The 19,477-nt window shown below is 36.8% G+C and overlaps 1 protein-coding gene across 3 annotated transcripts in view; it reads left to right on the forward strand.

Moving 5' to 3' along the window:
• LOC150082242 (protein Obscurin-like) overlaps positions 1 to 19,477 on the forward strand; it is an 865,351-nt gene that overhangs the window by 411,199 nt on the left and 434,675 nt on the right. For all 3 annotated transcript variants that reach the window (XM_090379203.1, XM_090379204.1, XM_090379205.1), the window contains 2 exons: positions 2,352 to 2,530; positions 16,757 to 16,865. In XM_090379203.1, coding sequence (XP_090235329.1) covers positions 2,352 to 2,530; positions 16,757 to 16,865 — 288 coding nt within the window. The remainder of the gene's footprint in view (positions 1 to 2,351; positions 2,531 to 16,756; positions 16,866 to 19,477) is intronic.

The raw sequence follows: 19,477 nt of genomic DNA on the forward strand, positions 1-19,477 counted from the left end.
ATCTATTAACTTCCACAATGACAGATGGAAGTTTATTCCAGCAATCAACTACCCTCTGGCTAAAGGCAAATTTCATCAACATTTCATTACACCAGTGTGATACATCACACTTATGTAATGTTGGTCTGTTTTATATAGGTGGCTTCATAATTAATGCATACTGTACCATTGTTAATGCAATACATTTTTATTATTAAAAAAAGTTATTTCAAAACATCAATATAATTCCCCTCCTTGTGAAGTACTACTGGCATTATTGTGTAAGCTTTTGAATATATTTTCATTAGCTATCAGATTCTTTGGGTCACTACTTCTAAAAGTTGCCTAAAATTCTTATTTGATATAAGATTCTTAATCATTGCCTCCCTGCTCTTCCTATCATTGAAGTCACACTGATTGATCTGTAATTTCCCACTTTTCCCTTAGATTAGGTTTTGTGGATTGGAAATACATTTGCACTTCTCCAATCCACAAGAGTCTCACCTAAGTTCAGTGATGCCTTCATAATTAACATTTTGACCACTATTAGTAATCATAATAGTAGTGGCCACAACTAAGATAGCTGGTTCACTGGATTATGTACTTAGGCAGAATTATGGAGCATCTTTGAAAATCTCGTACAGATTGGAAACTTTAAAAATATAGTGGATTCTTGCTATTTGGAACACACTGGATTAATGCGCTTTGGCCCGATTAAGCGACTGCCCCAATTATGCAAAGTTTCACGTAAATAGTTAAAAATAAAGTGGACCACTACTTTACGATTGATTCACTGTACGATAAAATCACTTTACGATGGATACAACATAGTAAAATACCGTTCACTATTCAATATGTAGTAAGCGCCGGTCATTGTGATCACGTTTGGGAACTGAATTTTAATTCTATTAAACAGTGATTCTAATAAACAAAAATAGGAGTAATATTATCCACAGGCTATAAAAGTAAAGATATATTAAGTGTAAATTTACATTTTATTACCTTGTCAATTAAAAACTTAAATGATGCGTGAAATTTGGAATAATATTTGCCACAGGTTAGCAAAATAAAAATAAATTTAAGCTTATGTCCATAGCTTAATTATGATGTACTGTAATATATACATACTAACTACTTGATATTTCTGTTGATATTTTGGGGGGGGGGGGGGGGGTTAAAATTTAAAACAGTAAAAAATATAAGCAATCAATAACAAAGAACACGGCACCCACAAATTGCAACTAACACGATACGCACAAGTGAGATACGGAGTAACCAGTTTATGAAGCTTTAAAAATAGGAATAAAGAGAAGATTCTGAAAATTTATTTTTATATGATTGAAGATTTCATGGAGGAGGAAACATATTTCGCCATAATAATGTAAAACTCACAGAATTCCACTATCGGTATTATCTCAAATTTATTATGAATTTGTATTATCGGTATTATGAATTTATCTCAAATGTAATAAGAGCGAGTTTACTACTCGTTTATAGTAGATTGCACTAATAGAAAAGCCTAATAAACTGGAAACTGCTAATTGTTTTATGGTTGTGTCCTCCAGAAATCCAACTGAACCGTGTGGTCCGGTTGGATTTCTGAAGGACAATCGTAGGGCAATCTCGAGTGCTGCGGTCTCCTGCCCCAATTAAATGCCATGTTGTCTCATTTAAGCGAAGAAAACCCTGGTTATTTTCTCCATTAGATTCTATTCTTTAAGATTTATCCCAAATAAACAGCTGCCCCGATTAACTGGTGGCCCAAATAACTGGAATCCACTGTATCTGCATTTATTAATTTATTCATCTATTCTTTTTGAGAAATAAAGACTGATTTTTACCTATTCAAGGAGAAGTGCTTCAGTTATAATTCCAATTTACCTGCATACCATGCCACTTGAAGAACAACTAAATATTAGTTTAGCCATAACATGGCTACTACATTAAAAACTAAAATTATTGTAGTGATTTGTTCTTTTTTAGACTTAGGATTAAACTTGGATAATTTGTTTTCAAAAAGTTTAGCTTAACTAGGTAATTACAATGTTTACATTATGTTTTTTCACAACTATTAAAATTTACTATAGTTAATGATGCTAGACTAATTTCATTGTTTTAATATATAATGCATATCATATTGTCAGAATTCATTATACAGTATAGTGAAACTGCCTATGCTTTCTTTAATAGAATTTAATTAAGTCTTCTGCATTATTTCTACTTGAAGAGACATTGTAAAAGTATAAATATAATGTAAATTTTCTTGTATTTCATGGGGTTTTTTAGATTCTAATAAAATTAATTTTTATATTAGGTATAAATAGTATAAAAATAGTTTTAAAATATCTTTTTTATTTCATTTAATTTTTAAGGTACAAAGATGGAAAAGAATTAACTTCTATTGGAAAAATTAAAATTGCTGCTTTACCAGAAGAAAAATGCTATTCCATGACTGTTCGTGATTTATCTATGGATGATGGTGGGAAGTATACATGTAAGGCAAAAAATAGCAAAGGAGAAGAAAGTGATTCTGCTTGTCTCGCTGTGAAAGGTGTTGTTCCTTCTACTAATTCCATATTTTATATATATTGAGGATTTAGTGTCAAACAATGTTAACTACAAAATCATTTTGTAGTTGATGTTTTTGTAATTAACCAAAAAAAGTAATTTGGCATTTTCTTGGTTTACCAGAAATGTACTTACAGCCTAAGCTAACTTGTAAAGTACTAGAGAGATACAGTTCTATGACATGATATGCATTGTTATTTTTATAAAGTAAAACTAGTTATTGCAAAAAGAAAATGCAATTTTGTAGTTAATGTTGTTTGACACTAAACCCTTGATATGCTGTTGATTTTTGATTTGCTAATTTCTTATAATATGAATTTAAATTTTCTTATAATTTGCAGATTGTACACCCCATTTTCCATTTTATTTGAACTTTATCATATTACACATTTAGTATTAGTATTTTTAGTGGCAAATGATGCAAGAAAGCAAGCTTATACAAAATCAGCCAGAGAAAAAAAATTCCATTCCACCTATCCTTTTCTCTTCAATAGTTTGTATAATTCTTCCTTGAATTTATTTAGGCTATCAGCTTCCACAACAACAGATGGCAGTTTGTTCCAGCAGCCAATCACTTGCTGGCTAAAGTCAAACTTCCTCACATCTATTCTGCAACCATCCTTCTTCAGTTTGAATTTATACCTCCTCATATGCATAGTTTGAGCAAGAGAAAGAATCCCATCAGCTTGCTCAATCCATTCAAAGCCTTAAACACCTCAATCAGATCACCTCACAGGTGCCTAGTCTCCAGATGCTGCAGTTTGCAGAACTGAAGTCTCTCTTGGTAAGAGCACCCCTTTGTTCCCTTCAGAAATCTTGTTTCCCTTCTCTATACTCATTCTAGCAGCTCTACATCCTTCCTAAAATGAAGTCTCCAGACTTGCATATAGTACTTAAGATGTGGCCTGACCATTGCCTTATACAAAGGGATAACCACTTCCTTATCCCTACTAGAAAAGTTCTTGTATGTCATTGACAAGACCCCAAGAACTGTCCTGCCAGCCTGTCTGCATTGCTCAGAGAACTCCACATCTGACTGCACAATTACCCCAGATCTTTTTCATTTTCCACTATGCTGAGTGTAGTACCAACATTTCGTACATTTCTCTGGGGTTACTACTACTCATATGCATTACTTTGCATTTCTCAATGTTAAACTTCAATTTCTATTTTGCCACTCATCCGCAAACTTTTCTAGATCTTGTTACAGTGGCATATCATTGTTACTATCATTAACCACCCTGCCAACCTTTGTATTATCTGCAAACTTGGACAGTTTATGTCAAAATGACTATAAAAAGACAGTCACTCCCCCACCAGTTCAGTTGTCCCAGTCTAGAAGTCTACTTTTAATGTTCACTTTCTCCAGAATTCAGGTAAGCCTTTCCACAATCTTATTTATTTAATAATTCTTCTTTAGATTTTACTTCTATATTAGAGTTAACCCACCATAATTTTCTGCAATTTTTAGGCATCTCCTTTCTCTAACAGAAAGTCCTTGTTTTTTCCAAATTTAAATTCAGAACTTATCAATATTTCTTGTGGACAATTTCTCATAAACTATTCTTTTGATTTTTTATAAGTAATTTAATTTAAAGTAAGTTATCTTAACTTAACTTAATGCTAATGTCGTATTAAAATTCATTAATGTAACTTCATAATGCAATCCTGTTGAAACCTTACAATTGCTAATTTTATTTCTTTCTTTTGTTTTAACTTTCCCTAATGGTCTGATGATGGGGTTCAGTTGAGCTTTGAAATGTTGGAAAAGTAAATTGGTGTACTTCACTTCAGTAAATGTTTAAAACTCTATCACATGGGTGTAACAGTTTTTAATTTCCTTTAAAACAAAAGAAAATGGTTTTTAGGCGTGTTAGCATATATGTGTGCAATGCACCTATTATCTTCACCAGGTCTATATGTAATAACTCAGATTTTAATGGTTAGATTTTCATAAAATTTATATTTTTCTTTATAATAAAAATTTGTTAAGCCAACCCAAATTTCATTAAAATCAGCCTATTAGAAATCTAGCAGTTGTTATTTCTTTGTCCATCCAGCTGCATCTTATAACTCAACTCTCAGTCAATGGTTTTTCTTGAAATTTTATATTTGGTTCATTTGGAATGATTTATTGATTCTTCCAAATTTTATTAAAATTGGACCAGTAGAAATCTGACAATTATTATTTCTTTTTTTTTCACACGTATCACACTGGATATTCATATACATTGTAGCTGAAGCACTGGATATTGTTTTTTGCCATGTGCTGTTTGGAGGAGTGAATGGTTAATGCACAAGAATATATGCAAGAATTCCTGTTTTTTTTATATAATTATAATTGTTACAAAGTGTTGCATGTTACAAATGTTACAAATAAGTGTTGCATGTATACTTGTGTGTACACCAATGCTAGAAGTATGGTAAATAAATTTGATGAATTTGAGGTATTGCTCAAAGCATCAAAAGTGGATATTGTTGGAATATCAGAGACGTGGTGTCACACAGATATAAGGAATGCAGAATTGGAATTTGGGGAGTATAATGTGTACACAAAGGAGAGACAGGATAGGAAGAGAGGAGGGGTTATGCTATTAGTTAAGAAACACACCAAACGAGTCAGTTTGGTGTGACATAGTGTGCTATAGGCCTAATGATTCTGATGAGTATAATAAGAAACTGTACAGTGAAATAGAACGTGCCAGTAAATCAGAGAGTCTTATAATGGGGGATTTTAATTTCCTAGATATTGACTGGAATTTGTGGGTTAGTCACTCACACACTAGGAAGGCTTTTGTGGATTTATTGGATGATTGTTTTCTACATCAGCATGTTCTTGCGGCAACTAGAGGGAGTAATAATCTTGATCTGATTATCAGTAGTGATTCTTCATGCATTAAGAATCTGCAGATAAAGGAACCACTAGGTGGCAGTGATCACAGTGTGCTGAAGTGGGATTTACTCAAAGAGATAACTACCATCAGGGGTAAAGGGAAGGGTTTTTGCTTTCGTAAAGGCGACTACGATGATCTGAGACAGTATTTAAATTCTATACAGTGGGACCAACTGATGATGTTACCAACACCAAATTCAAAATGGGAAGCATTCAAAGAACTTACCTTGGAAGCTACTAGGCTTTACATACCAACTAAGAAATATTGTTCAAGGTTTAGGCCTAAATGGATGTAGTAGTAGTAGTAGTAGTAGTAGTAGTGGCACTTGATGCAAGAAAGCAAGTGTAGGAGCTTATGCAGCATCAGCCAAAAAAAAAAAAAAAAAAATCACACCATACCCTTCAAATGCCTGTCCAGTTCCTCCTTAAATTTATTTAACCTATCAACTTCCACAACGGCAGATGGAAGTTTGTTCCAGCAATTAACCACCCGCTGGCTAAAGGCAAATTTCCGCACATCTATTCTACATCTATCCTTTCTTAATTTGAATTTATGTCCCCGTAGGTTCGTATTCTGAACAAGTGGGAGGATCCCATCAGAATTCAGCGTGCTCAACCCATTCAAGGCCTTATAGACCTCAATCAGATCACCGCGCAGGTGCCTAGTCTCCAGCCACTGCAATTTGCAGAACTTAAGCCTCTCTTGGTAAGAGGATCCCTTCATTCCCCTCACCAATCGTGTTGCTCTTCTCTGTACACGCTCAAGCAAATCTACATCCTTCCTAAAATGAGGCCTCCAGACCTGTACGCAGTACTCAAGGCGTGGCCTGACCATTGCCTTATACAGAGGGACAATCACCTCCTTTTCCCTGCTAGCAAAATTCCTATATATCATTGACAAAACCCCATGACCTGCCCTAGCAGCCAGTCTACATTGCTCAGAAAACTTCATATCTGACTGCACAATTACTCCCAGGTCTTTTTCATTTTCTACCACCTTAAGTGTAGTACCACACAGTTGGTACGTTTCTCTGGGGTTACTTCTACCCATATGCAGTACTTTGCATTTGTCAAGGTTAAACTTCAGTTGCCACTTCTTAGCCCATCTGCCCAAATTATCTAGATCCTGTTGCAGTAGCACACTGCCATTACTGTCATTAACAACCCTGCCAACCTTCGTGTCATCTGCAAACTTCGACATTAAGCCTGATATACCTTCATCAATATCATTGATAAATATACAAAACAACAGTGGACCCAACACCGAACCCTGTGGGACTCCACTAATAACATTAGTCCACGAAGAGCAGCACCCATTGATTACCACCCTCTGTCTTCTCCCACTTAACCATCCTTTTATCCATTGTAGCAACTTACCCTTAATACCATTCTGCTCCAATTTGTACAGTAGTCTTCCATGCGCAACAGTGTCAAAAGCTTTCCTGAAATCCAAGTATATGATATCAAAATTATTTTTTGCATCCAGTTCCTTTGTGACCACATCATAATAACCAATCAAATTTGTCAGACAAGACTTTCCCTTAACAAACCCATGCTGTGTCTGAATTATTGCTGCAGTCTTGTCTAGATGATCCTGCAATGCATCTTTAACCAGTGACTCCATTATTTAACCCGGAACAGAAGTTAAACTAACTGGTCTGTAATTACTCGTGTCACCCTTCGAACCTCCTTTGTGAATTGGGGATACATTTGCACATCTCCAGTCCGTGGGAACCTCCCCTGAATCCAAGGATGCTCTCATAATTATGGCTAAGGGCTTGCTTAGTTGCTTTGCCGCCTCCTTTAATATAACTGGATAGATCCCATCCACCCCAGGTGCCTTTCTTATGTTTAACTTCAACAATTTCTCCTCCACTTTGCTCTCAGTTATTACAAAATCATTAAGCACACTGCTACAATTTTATAACCTTCTTCCATTTTCAAATTGTAATAATTCCTCACGTGTGAATGTAGATGCAAAATACTCATTCAGTTTGTTTGCTATCTGAGCAGGATCATCAGCAGTCGAACCATCGATGTCAAGTGGCCCAATCATATTCATCCCCTTTCTTTTAGAGTTTATATAAGTAAAGAAATCCTTGCTGTTTTTCTTAGCATCTTTTGCCAAAGATTTCTCGTAATCCGCCTTTGCCTGCCGAACCTCCTTTGTGACCTGATTACAGACTAGCTTATATCTGCTACAGGCTTCTGCGTCGCCTGATAATTTATATGCATCCCATGCATTTTTCTTCTCTGTCACAAGTCTCATTAGTTCATTTGATAACCATTTAGGCCTAAACCTTGAACAATATTTCTTCATCGGTATGAAAAGTCTAGTAGCTTCCACGATTAATTCCTTGAATGCTTCCCACTTAGAATTTACTGTTTGTAACATCGTCAGTTGATCCCACTGTACAGAATTTAAAAACTGTCTGAGACCACTGTACTCCCCTTTACGGAAGCAAAAACCCTTTCCTTTACCCCTGACGGTAGTTACCTCTTTGAGTAAATCCCACTTCAGCACACTGTGATCACTGCCACCTAGTGGTTCCTTTATCTGCAAATTCTTAATACACGAATGATCACTGCTGATAACCAGATCAAGAGTATTACTTTCTCTGGTTGCCTCTCGAACATGCTGCTGCAGAAAACAATCATCCAATAAATCCACAAAAGTCTGACTAGTGTGTGAGTGACCAACCCACAAGTTCCAGTCAATATCTGGGAAGTTAAAATCCCCCATTATAAGACATTCTGATTTACTGGCCCACTCTATTTCTCTGTACAATTGTTCATTGTACTCATTCGAGTCATTAGGCCTATAACACACTCCTACTCTTATTTTTGCTTTCGCAGTGCTTATGTCACACCAAACTGACTCAACAGTGCACTGTCCATCTATATCAACTGGATGCACTTCTTTTGATTTTATGTTTTTCTTAATTAACAGCATAACACCTCCTCCCTTTCTGTCCTGTCTATCCTTTCTGTACACATTGTACTCCCCAAATTCCAGTTCTGCATTCCTTATATCTTTGTGACACCACGTCTCTGCTATCCCAACAATATCCGCCTTTGATGTCTTGACCAACACTTCAAATTCATCAAATTTATTTACTATACTTCTAGCATTGGTATACATGCAAGCATACATGCTCCTATGCCTATTCCTTGTTACCCTAACACATCCCATATACCCAACTATTCCAGGATGACTGCCATCCGTCCCTGAAACCCCCAACACCCCTCGCTCCAGGTCGCTTCTTATTCTAATAGAAGTTGTGCAAGAATCACCTTCACCTCTGCCTGCGGTTACTGTTAAACTATTAGTCTTTGTATCCCCCCAAGCTAGCAGTTTTCCGACCCACCTAACACTGCCTCGATAGCATCAGCAAATATTCTTGCACCCTTTCTATTTAAGTGTATCCCATCCCTGTAGAAGCAGTCTCTCCTGTTAACAAGTACAGTCCAGGCTGAAAAAAATTCTACCCCTTGAGCCTTGCACAATCTTTCCAGGGCCGAATTGATCGACAAGGCTCTCATCATGTACTCCCTCCTATCGTGTCTGGGCAGAATTGCAGACACTTTCAAATGCAACCCTAATTCTCGGCTTTTTTTCAACAGTGACCTGTACTTGTTGAGTAATTCTGCCGGTCTCCTACTCTTAATATCATTAGTGCCAACGTGTACAACTATATCACCTTTTGTGCCCTTGAAAGATGATATCCGCTCTACAACGTCATCAACCTTTGCCCCTGGCAGACATACCCTGGTCCTGTTCCACCTATACTTTTTACATAGCATGTTCCCCGTTTCCCTGACAATAGAGTCACCAACAACTACTAGTTCCTGTGGGACCAGCGCATTCTGCCTTGGGGTTTGCCGCTGTGTTGCGCGATGACCAAGTGCAAGCTCTGGCGTTGATGTGGGCAGCTGAGAGCTTGATGGCCCCTCAATTTATTTCCTTCGAGGGCATCCACCCTGTCCTTCAAACTCTCATATAGGCCCATAACAACGCTGAGTTGTCGCCTGATTTCCTTACACTCCTTACATCGCGCACACACAAAGACATCCCCCATGGCAATATCATGTTCCGTTCCAGAGAGTTCGGCAAACATTTCACAAGTTGCACATTTTTTTAGGCTGTGACGCGTTGGAGAATCGCCCCCCTCAGTTCTCCCCCGAGTCACAACGCTCCTGCCACTTTGATGAACTACTGAGACATATGGCAGAGAAGAAAAATGCATGGATACATATAAATTAACATGTGACACAGAAGCCTATGATAGATATAAGCTGGTCTGTAACCAAGTTACAAAGGAGATTAGGCAGGCGAAGGCAGATTACGAGAAATTTTGGCAAAGGATGCAAAGAAAAACAGCAAAGAGTTCTTTACCTATGTAAACTCTAGAAGGAAGGGGATGAATCAGATTGATCCACTTGATATCGATGGTTCAACTGTTGATGGTTCTGCTCAGGTAACTAACAAACTAAATGAATATTTTGCATCGACATTCACACATGAGGAGTTATTCAGCGAGGGGTGTATTCAACTCTGGCATTAAGCTAGATAATCTTGTAATAACTGAGAGTAAAGTGGAGGAGAAATTGTTGAAGATAAACACAAGAAAGGCACCTGGGGTGGATGGGATCTATCCAGTTATATTAAAGGAGGCAGCAAAGGAAGTAAGCACACCCTTAGCCATAATTATGAGAACTTCCTTGGACTCAGGGGAGGTACCCATAGACTGGAGATGTGCAAATGTGACCCCAAATCACAAAGGTGGATCAAAGGCTGACACAAGTAATTATAGACCTGTGAGTTTAACTTCTGTTTCAGGAAAATTAATGGAGGCACTGATTAAAGAAGCACTGCAGGATCATCTAGACAAGACTTCAGTTATAGCTCGGACACAGCATGGTTTTGTTAAGGGAAAGTCTTGCCTGACCAATTTGATTGGATACTATGATGCAGTCACAAAAGAACTGGATGCAGGGAATAACTTTGATATTATATATTTGGATCTTAGAAAGGCTTTTGATACTGTTGCCATGGAAGACTGCTGCACAAATTGGTACAGTGTGGCATTGGAGGCAAAGTGTTGCTATGGATAAAGGGATGGTTGAGGGGGAGAAGACAGAGAGTAGTAATCAATGGACACTGCTCATCATGGACTAATGTTATTAATGGAGTGCCTCAAGGTTCAGTGTTGGGTCCATTATTGTTTTCTGTATTTATAAATGATATTGATGATGGTATATCAAGCTTAATGTCCAAGTTTTCGGACGATACAAAGGTTGGCAGGGTTGTTAAGGCCACTACTGACGCTATGCTGCTGCAACAGGATCTGGAAAGGTTGAGCAGGTGGGCTGAGAGGTGGCAAATGAAATCTAACATTGACAAATGTAAAGTACTGCATATGGGAAACAGCAACCCCAGAGCAACGTATCAACTCTGTGGTACTACACTGACAGTGGTAGAGAATGAAAAGGATCTGAGGGTAATTGTGCAGGCAGATATGAAGTTCTCTGAACGGTGAAGATGGGCTGCAAGAGTAGATCATGGTGTCTTGTCAATGATATACAGGAATTTTTCTAGCAGGGATAAGGAGGTGACTATTCCCTTGTATAAGGCAATGGTCAGGCCACACATTGAGTACTGTATACATGTCTGGAGGCCTCATTTCAAGAAGGATGTAGAGCTGCTGGAATGAGTACAGAGAAGGGCAGCAAGATTAGTGAATGGAACAAAGTGTTGCTCTTATGAAGAAAGGCTTAAGTTTTGCAAATTACAGAGTCTGGAGACTAGGCACCGGCGAGGTGATCTGATAGAAGTGTACAAACTTGAATGGGTTGAGCATGCTCAATGCTGATGGGATACTGCCTCTTGCTCAGAATAATCACCTGAGAGGGCATAAATTCAATTTGAGGAAAGACAGATGTAGGATAGATGTGTGGAATTTGCCTTTAGCCAGTGGGTAGTTGGTTGGTGGAACAGACTTCCATCCCTTGTTGTGGAAGTTGATAGCCTAAATAAATTTAAAGCTCAGCTGGACAGGTATTTCGAACGAATGGAGGGGTGAAGTGGAAGGTGTTTTTTTTTTTTTTTTGGCTGATGCTGCATAAGCTTGCTTTCTTGCATCATATGCCTCTGCTAATGCTAATGCTAATAAAGTCTTGAATGGTTTGAACATGCTCAATGCCGATGGGATTCTTGCTTTTGCTCAGAATAATCACCTGAGAGGGCATAAATTGAGAAGACAGAGAGTCTTCTCTGTCTATAAATTGAGAAGACAGAGAGTGGTAATCAATGGACACTGCTCATCGTGGACTAATGTCATTAGTGGAGTCCCTCAGGGTTCAGTGTTGGGTCCATTATTGTTTTCTGTATTTATAAATGATATTGATGATGGTATATCAAGCTTAATGTCCAAGTTTGCAGACGATACAAAGGTTGGTAGGGTTGTCAAGGACACTACTGACACTATGCTGCTGCAACAGGATCTGGAAAGGTTGAGCAGATGGGCTGAGAGGTGGCAAATGAAGTTTAACATTGACAAATGTAAAGTACTACGCATGGGAAACAGCAACCCCAGAGCAACGTATCAACTCTGTGGTACTACACTGACAGTGGTAGAGAATGAAAGGGACTTGGGGGTGGTTGTGCAGGCAGATATGAAGTTCTCTGAGCAGTGCAGATGGGCTGCAAGAGTAGCTCATGGAGTATTGTCAATGATATACAGGAATTTTTCCAGCAGGGATAAGGAGGTGATTATTCCATTGTATAAGGCAATGGTCAAGCCACACCTAGAGTACTGTATACAAGTCTGGAGGCCTCATTTCAAGAAGGATGTAGAGCTGCTGGAACGAGTACAGAGAAGGGCAACAAGATTAGTGAATGGAACAAAGGGGTGCTCTTACGAAGAAAGGCTTAAGTTTTGCAAATTACAGTGTCTGGAGACTAGGCACCAGCGAGGTGATCTGATAGAGGTGTATAAAGCCTTGAATGGTTCAAGCATGCTCAATGCTGATGGGATTCTTCCTCTAGCTCAGAAAATCACCTGAGAGGGCATAAATTGAAATTGAGGAAAGACAGATGTAGGATAGACGTGCGGAAATTTGCCTTTAGCCAGCGGGTGGTTAGTTGGTGGAACAGACTTCCATCCCGTGTAGTGGAGGTTGATAGCCTAAATAAGTTTAAGGCTCAGCTGGACAGGTATTTTGAACGAACAGAGGGGTGAAGTGGAAGTGGTTTTTTTTTTTTTTTTGGCTGATGCTGCATAAGCTTGCTTTCTTGCATCAAATGCCTCTACTAATGCTAATGCTAAATTCAAATTGAGGAAAGACAGATGTAGGATAGATGTGCGGAAGTTTGCCTTTGGCCAGTGGGCAGTTTGTTGGTGGAACAGATTTCCATCCCTTGTTGTGGAAGTTGATAGCCTAAATAAATTTAAGGCTCAGCTGGACAGGTATTTTGAACGAACGGAGAGGTGAAATGGGAGTGGGTTTTTTTTTTTTTTTTTGGGCTGATGCTGCATAAGCTTGCTTTCTTGCATCATATGCCTCTACTAATGCTAATGCTAATGATGCCTTTGCTTGTGGTTATCCTGGCTGATTTTCTATAATGCTATTTTACGTTTATTATAAAAAACTTGAAAGACAAACAAATTCTCTATAACAATTTTCACCACGAAAACTGTTATAGAGAATTTGGAGTGGTGAAAATTCTCCAAAAATTTTCACTACTCATTTATGCTTTTCACTTATTTTAGTACAATATTTACATTTCAAAATTAGAGCATATTGAAGGTATTGACAAGCTTGCATTCTGACCATGAGAAATCACTCATTACCAATTTTCCATTTTTATTGGCAATTTCTCATGCTTGTTGGTCTAATGAAATTAGCTGTGACTAGAAGTTTATTTCTTTATACAGTATGTATAGACTGTATTTTTATTAGTATGGCTCCTACAAACTGAGTAGCTTTGCCAATTGCAATCAAAATTAAGATTTTACAAGCTGTGTATAATGGTGTGCATTCTAAGACTGAAATCACTAAACAGTTTAACATTCCTGTTCATCATGAAAGGCAGGGGCGGCTCGTCCATAGGCACTGCGGCACCCACCGCTATTTAAATTTAAATATACAGTGAACTGAGTTATATGAAATTTTGTGAAGAACAATGCAATGAATATTTTTATTAACAGGACCCACATATTGTATGCACATCCTATATTTACAGTAATCATTTCAATAATAAATGAATAAAAACACGAAATCGTTTCCAACTTTGAAGTTTAATTAATTGTAGGCCTCACTGTGTGTCAGGCAGTGACACATTTTGCATTCCAATGAATATCTGGTAGTTGGTTGCCATTGGCAACTTGCCAATATACATTTGTTATAGGTGAAACGGATCAAAGTCACTATAAAGCTCACAGTGCAGATTTCATCGTTGACCATGATGGGTGTGTAGCCACAATGTCGGTGTATTTTTGTTATTCACCTGAATTCCCATTATGTAACTAAATAATATCAGTGTTAAGTCAATACTCAACATTCAACAGTGTAATTATGTGATTACAGCTTAATTGCAAATTGAGCTGAACTTGGTTTGTTTGTTTGTTTGTTATTTGATTTTTAGGAGCATTAGCAACTAAGGCCATATTGCTCCAGGATATGTGGTGGTCATTTCGTGACCTTTCCGCATCCTTCGTATTTGGTGGTGACGGGCTCGAACCCCGGTCTAATCAAGAAGCGTGTGCTACGCACTGCTGCTCCTTCCCACCTGGCTACGGAGGCGCCTCCTGCTGAACTTGGTACGTTGATGTTAGATTATGAGGTGATGTGTATGTAAAACATTATTTCTACGACACACGATTTTGTGAAATTTGATTCAACATGGCCTCCATGTTTCCCCATGAAGTAAATCACGTGACAGTGAATAAACTTCAGCAACTTAGTTTTTCACAATTATCTCTCCAAGAAAAAAATGCAATTAAAAAAAAAAGGCTGCCCCACACCAAAGATGCAAATTTCTCAGTGGGGAATAAGTAATAATAAGAAATATATTTGTGGTTGTTTTAAAACTGAATGGTACCAAAGGAAAAGTTGGCTTTGTGGTTGTGAAGTTAAAAATGCATTGTTTTGTTTTCCATGTTTACTGTTCAGAGGTGACTTAATGTGGACAAAAAGTGGCTTTACAAACATAAACAGAATGAAAGAAAAAAACTCTAAAACATGAGAGAGTTCGAAGAAACATATTGATAATGTGATTTCACTATCGCTTTTAGGAAGTGTTAATATTAAAGAACAGCTTAGTGAGGCCTACAGACTTTCGATCTGCAAACATAACAGAAAAGTTACCAAGAATCATGAGGTATTATCTAAAATAATAGACTGCATTCAATTTTGTGGACAGTTTGATATTCCTTTACATGGACATGACGAAAAAGACAATTCTAAAAATCCAGGAGTATTCAGAGGATTAATAAATTTTGCCTGTACATTAGATTCCAATTTAAAGAATCATTTAGAAAGTAATGCAGCATTTAAAGGCATTTCAAAAACTATTCAGAATGATATTCTTGACTGTTTGCTGTAAATATGCTGGGATGAAATAAAAAGAGAAATTAAAGAAGCTTCATTCATAGCTGTCATGGTTGATGACACAGCAGATGTTTTAGAACATATACAAATGGTAATTGTTCTGAGATATGAACTGAATGGAGACATTTTTGGGGTTTTTTTCACTCCGGAAAACCAAATGGCAGACAGAATATCGAAGTGCATTCTAGATCAGTTGGACATAATCCTCTAAGGAAATACTCAAAAACTGGTTGCTCAGACATTTGATGGTGCAAGTGTGATGAAAGGCAAGGAGTGGGGAGTTCAGGCTAAAATAAAAGGAGTGTACAAAAATGCACATTTTATTCACTGCTATGCACACCAACTGAATCTGATGATGAGAAATGCAGCAAGTAGTACTTGAGATTCAAGAATATTCTTTTCGAACTTCATGTCGATATCAAAATTTTTCTCGAGATCACTACAGTGATCTCTGTTCTCAGAAAGCATATGGACAGCCGTGTTGCCCGACCTTCCCCTACAAGATAGAACTTCAATATACACACCGTGAACAGCATTTATGAAAATTTTGAATCCTTAAAAAAGTGCATGGAGGAACTACAAGAGACAGCGACCGTAGATAAGATGAGTTCAGAAGTAACTGGAATTTTGCACATCTTGAGTAATGAAAAATTCAAGTTCTGGTTAGAACTTTTCCATCAGATAATGCCTCGCGTGGAAGTTATTTATAATCAAATGCAATCTCGAGAAATTGAGGCAGTTAAAATACATGAATTTATAGGAAACTTTAAGAATGCCATTCTAAAAATCAGAATTCAGTGTACTGTGAAAATCCTTCAAAAACACTCATGATTGAACCGAAGGAAGTGTGCGACTATATAAGTGTTGACATAGGTGAGAGATATTCTTTTATAAAGCAATTAATTGCTACTGAATTGTTTAACAAGGAGAACTTTGTTATTTTTCATACGAAAATGCCCATGGAAGAGGTACGGGAGACTACTGAGGCATATCCCATGATTGAAAGAGAAAAACTTCTTATGGAATTATAAGTTTTCTATAGCAGACATGATCTACACAATTATTGCAAATGAACTGACTTGCTGAAATTTATCTCAGAAAATACACGAATTGTGTATTTTCAGGATAGAATAGTGTACATAGAAAGGTGAATATGGAATTTTATTTGACTGTACTTCAAGAAAGTCAGCAATAAAAATTAAACTGTCAAAATGTTTCTAAAATTCCCTATAAACCATTAAAAACAAATAGAGAAAATATTAAAATAAAGAATTAGAAAAGGTTTAATGCTCTGCTGTAATAAAGCAGCCAGATTGGTAGAAATACAGATATGGTACTTTTTATTGTGGAGTAATGACACCGAGAACCAAACAAACTGCATGAAGCAACAGCAGTAACTAGACACACAAAATGTTCAAGTTCAAGTAAAATCAGGATGTTACATAATCACTTCCATTGTACATTTGTAAACCATGATAATGCAAAAAAGTAATAACAAAAACCAAGCTTGATTACAATAAATGTTTTTTTTTTCTATGTATTAGTATACATCTGATCGGGACATCATAAGATTACATTATATGAATAACATTAACCATGATCACAATAACTGGCATGTATGATATATAAAATTAAATTGTTAAGATTATTCTTTTATGAAAATTTTCATAATTTCCATTATGTAATAATTATTCAATTATTTAGAACCTCAAAAGCCAGAAATACAAGGAATGAAAAATGTGGATGTTGAAGAAAACAATTTGGCAACATTTGAGGTGAAAATAATTGGGTTCCCTGTTCCAGAGATTAAATGGTATGTAAATAATTGCCAATTTAAAGTATGTACAGTAGAAAAATTTATGCTAAATATTATTAGTTCTACATTAGTCAATAAACAGAACCCTTAAAACTAACAAGAAATCTTGTGATTTCTTTGTGGTTTGCAGCCTAGTTACTGTCAAGTCTGATATTCATTCTTTAACAATATTAATTACTTTTTGTTTGTATCCTAATAGTTTTAAAAATGTATATATATCAAGATTGGTGACTATTCTACACTATATGACAGTAATTATGACACACACCAACGTTATTTAGTGTTAGTACTAGTAGTGCCAAATAATCCACGAAAGCAAGCTTATACATCGTCAGCCAAAAATAATGATAATAAATAATAAAATAAATAAAAAATATAAAATATAAAATTAAATAAAATAAAAACAGAACACCACATTTCTTCTGGAAAGATTTTAGGATGGACTGCAGGGTGGCTGTAGGTCAGAAGGCAGAGAGTTATATTATTGGATATTCTTCAGATTGGTATAATCAGAAATGGAGTCTCCTCCCCTTCCTCCAAGGATTGGTTGTTGGACCACAGTTGTTTCTAATTTTCATAAACAACATCAGTGAAGGAATAAAGGGCATGATGTCAAAATTTGCAGGTGACATAAAGATTGGAAGATTGGTTAACAATTTTTGCCAAGCAGTGCTCCTTTGGGATGACTTGAATAGGCTTCAAGAATGGTCAGGAAAGCAGTAGCCATGTTTTAATGCAGTATAAATGAAGTTCTTACACTGGGAAATAGCAACATGAAAATAAATTATACATTTGGTGAGGCTGAATTAAAAACAGTAGAGGAAGAAAGGGATCAGCAGTTACAATATGGGCAGATATAAGTTTTCTGAGAAGTGTAAACAGGTAGTCAGGAAAGCACGTGGTGTGCTATCAATGGTTTATCAAACTTTATCCCATAGAAATAGTGAGAAGTCATAATCCCACTGCATAAGGCAATTGTAAGACTGCATTTGGAATAGTATGGAGACCTTGTTTAAAAAAAGATATTGAGCTTCTTGAAAGGGTCCAAAGATAGGCACTTCGCATGGCAAGATTAGCAAAAGGGCAACTGTACGAAGAAAGGCTTTGATTATGTAAGCTACAGAGCTTGGCAACAAGACACCTTAGAGGAGATCTGATTGAGGTTCATAAGGCTCTGAGAGGGGTTAGTAAAATGGATGAAGGCAGAATTTTCACTGTAATAAAGAATTCCAGAACTACAAGCCATAAATTTCAATTACAGGGAAAGAGGTTTAACCTAAATTGTAGAAATTTTTTTTTTTTAGTCAGCGATTGTTTATTACTGAAACAAGTTGCCTCCACAAGTTGAGGCTGATAGCTTGAAGAAATTCAAAGGTGAACTGGATGCCTACATGAGGAAAGAAGTGTCATTATTGGTTCCCCAAGGATCAGTATTAGGACCATTGTTGTTTTTGATTTTCATAAATGACATCGATGAAGGGATAGAGGGTGTGACGTCTAAATTTACAGATGATGTAAAGATTGGTAGAGTAGTTAATGATTGCAGCCAAGCAGAGCTTCTTCAGAATGACCTAGATAGACTTCAGAGATGGTCATAAAAATGGCAGCTATGCTTTAATCCAGCAAAGTGTAAGGTATTGCACCTGGGGAACAGTAACCCCAAAATAACTTATACACTTGGCAGAGTTGAACTAAAGCCGGTAGTGGAGGAAAGGGACTTGGGTATTATGATACGATCAGATATGAAGTTCTCCGAGTATTGTAGACTGGTTGCAAGGAGGGTCCATGGTGTCCTATCGATAATTTATTGAACAATCGCTAGTAGAGATAAGGATGTTGTAATCCCATTATATAAAGCTATTGTTAGACCACACTTGGAATACTGTGTTCAAGTATGCAGACTGCACCTAAAGAAAGATGTTGTTCTTCTAGAAAGGGTCCAAAGACAGGTAACTCGCCTGGTGAGATTGGTAAAAGGGCATCCATATGAGGGAAGAATTCGAATATGTGGGTTGCAGAGCTTGGAAACTAGGCACCTTAGAGGAGACTTGATTGAGGTGTTTAAGGCTCTGAGAGGCATAAGCAAGATGAATAAGGATGAAATTTTCACGGTTATAAATGATTCTAGAACTAGGGGCCATAATTTGAAGTTACAGGGGGAGTTGTTTAGACTGTATTGCAGGAAGTTTTATTTTCAAGTTATAAATTACTGGAATAAGTTACCTACATGGTGGTAGAGGCTGACAGTCTGAGGAAATTCAAAGGTCAGCTGGACAATTACATAAGGGAGGAGAGAAATGCATAGGTTGTCCATTTCCTTTTCTCTTATTAATTTTTATTATTATTATTTATTTTTTTTAAATTTATTATTATAAATTATTATTATTATTATATATTATTATTCCAAGGAAGCCAAAGGCTTCTGCCTTTGGCTTCCTTGTTCTATATGGCTATACTAATACATATCATCTGTCCATCCCCTCCAATAGTGTATCTAGTTATTCCTTAATTTTATTCAAACTACCATTTTCTACAACACCAGATGGAAGTTCGTTCCGGCAATCTTTAGCCAGCAGGTTAGTATTAGCATTAGTAGAGGCATACGATGC

This window comes from Mastigoproctus giganteus, chromosome 8 (assembly GCF_048544385.1).
Source record: "Mastigoproctus giganteus isolate SK-2022 chromosome 8, ASM4854438v1, whole genome shotgun sequence".
Lineage (NCBI taxonomy): Eukaryota > Metazoa > Arthropoda > Arachnida > Uropygi > Thelyphonidae > Mastigoproctus > Mastigoproctus giganteus.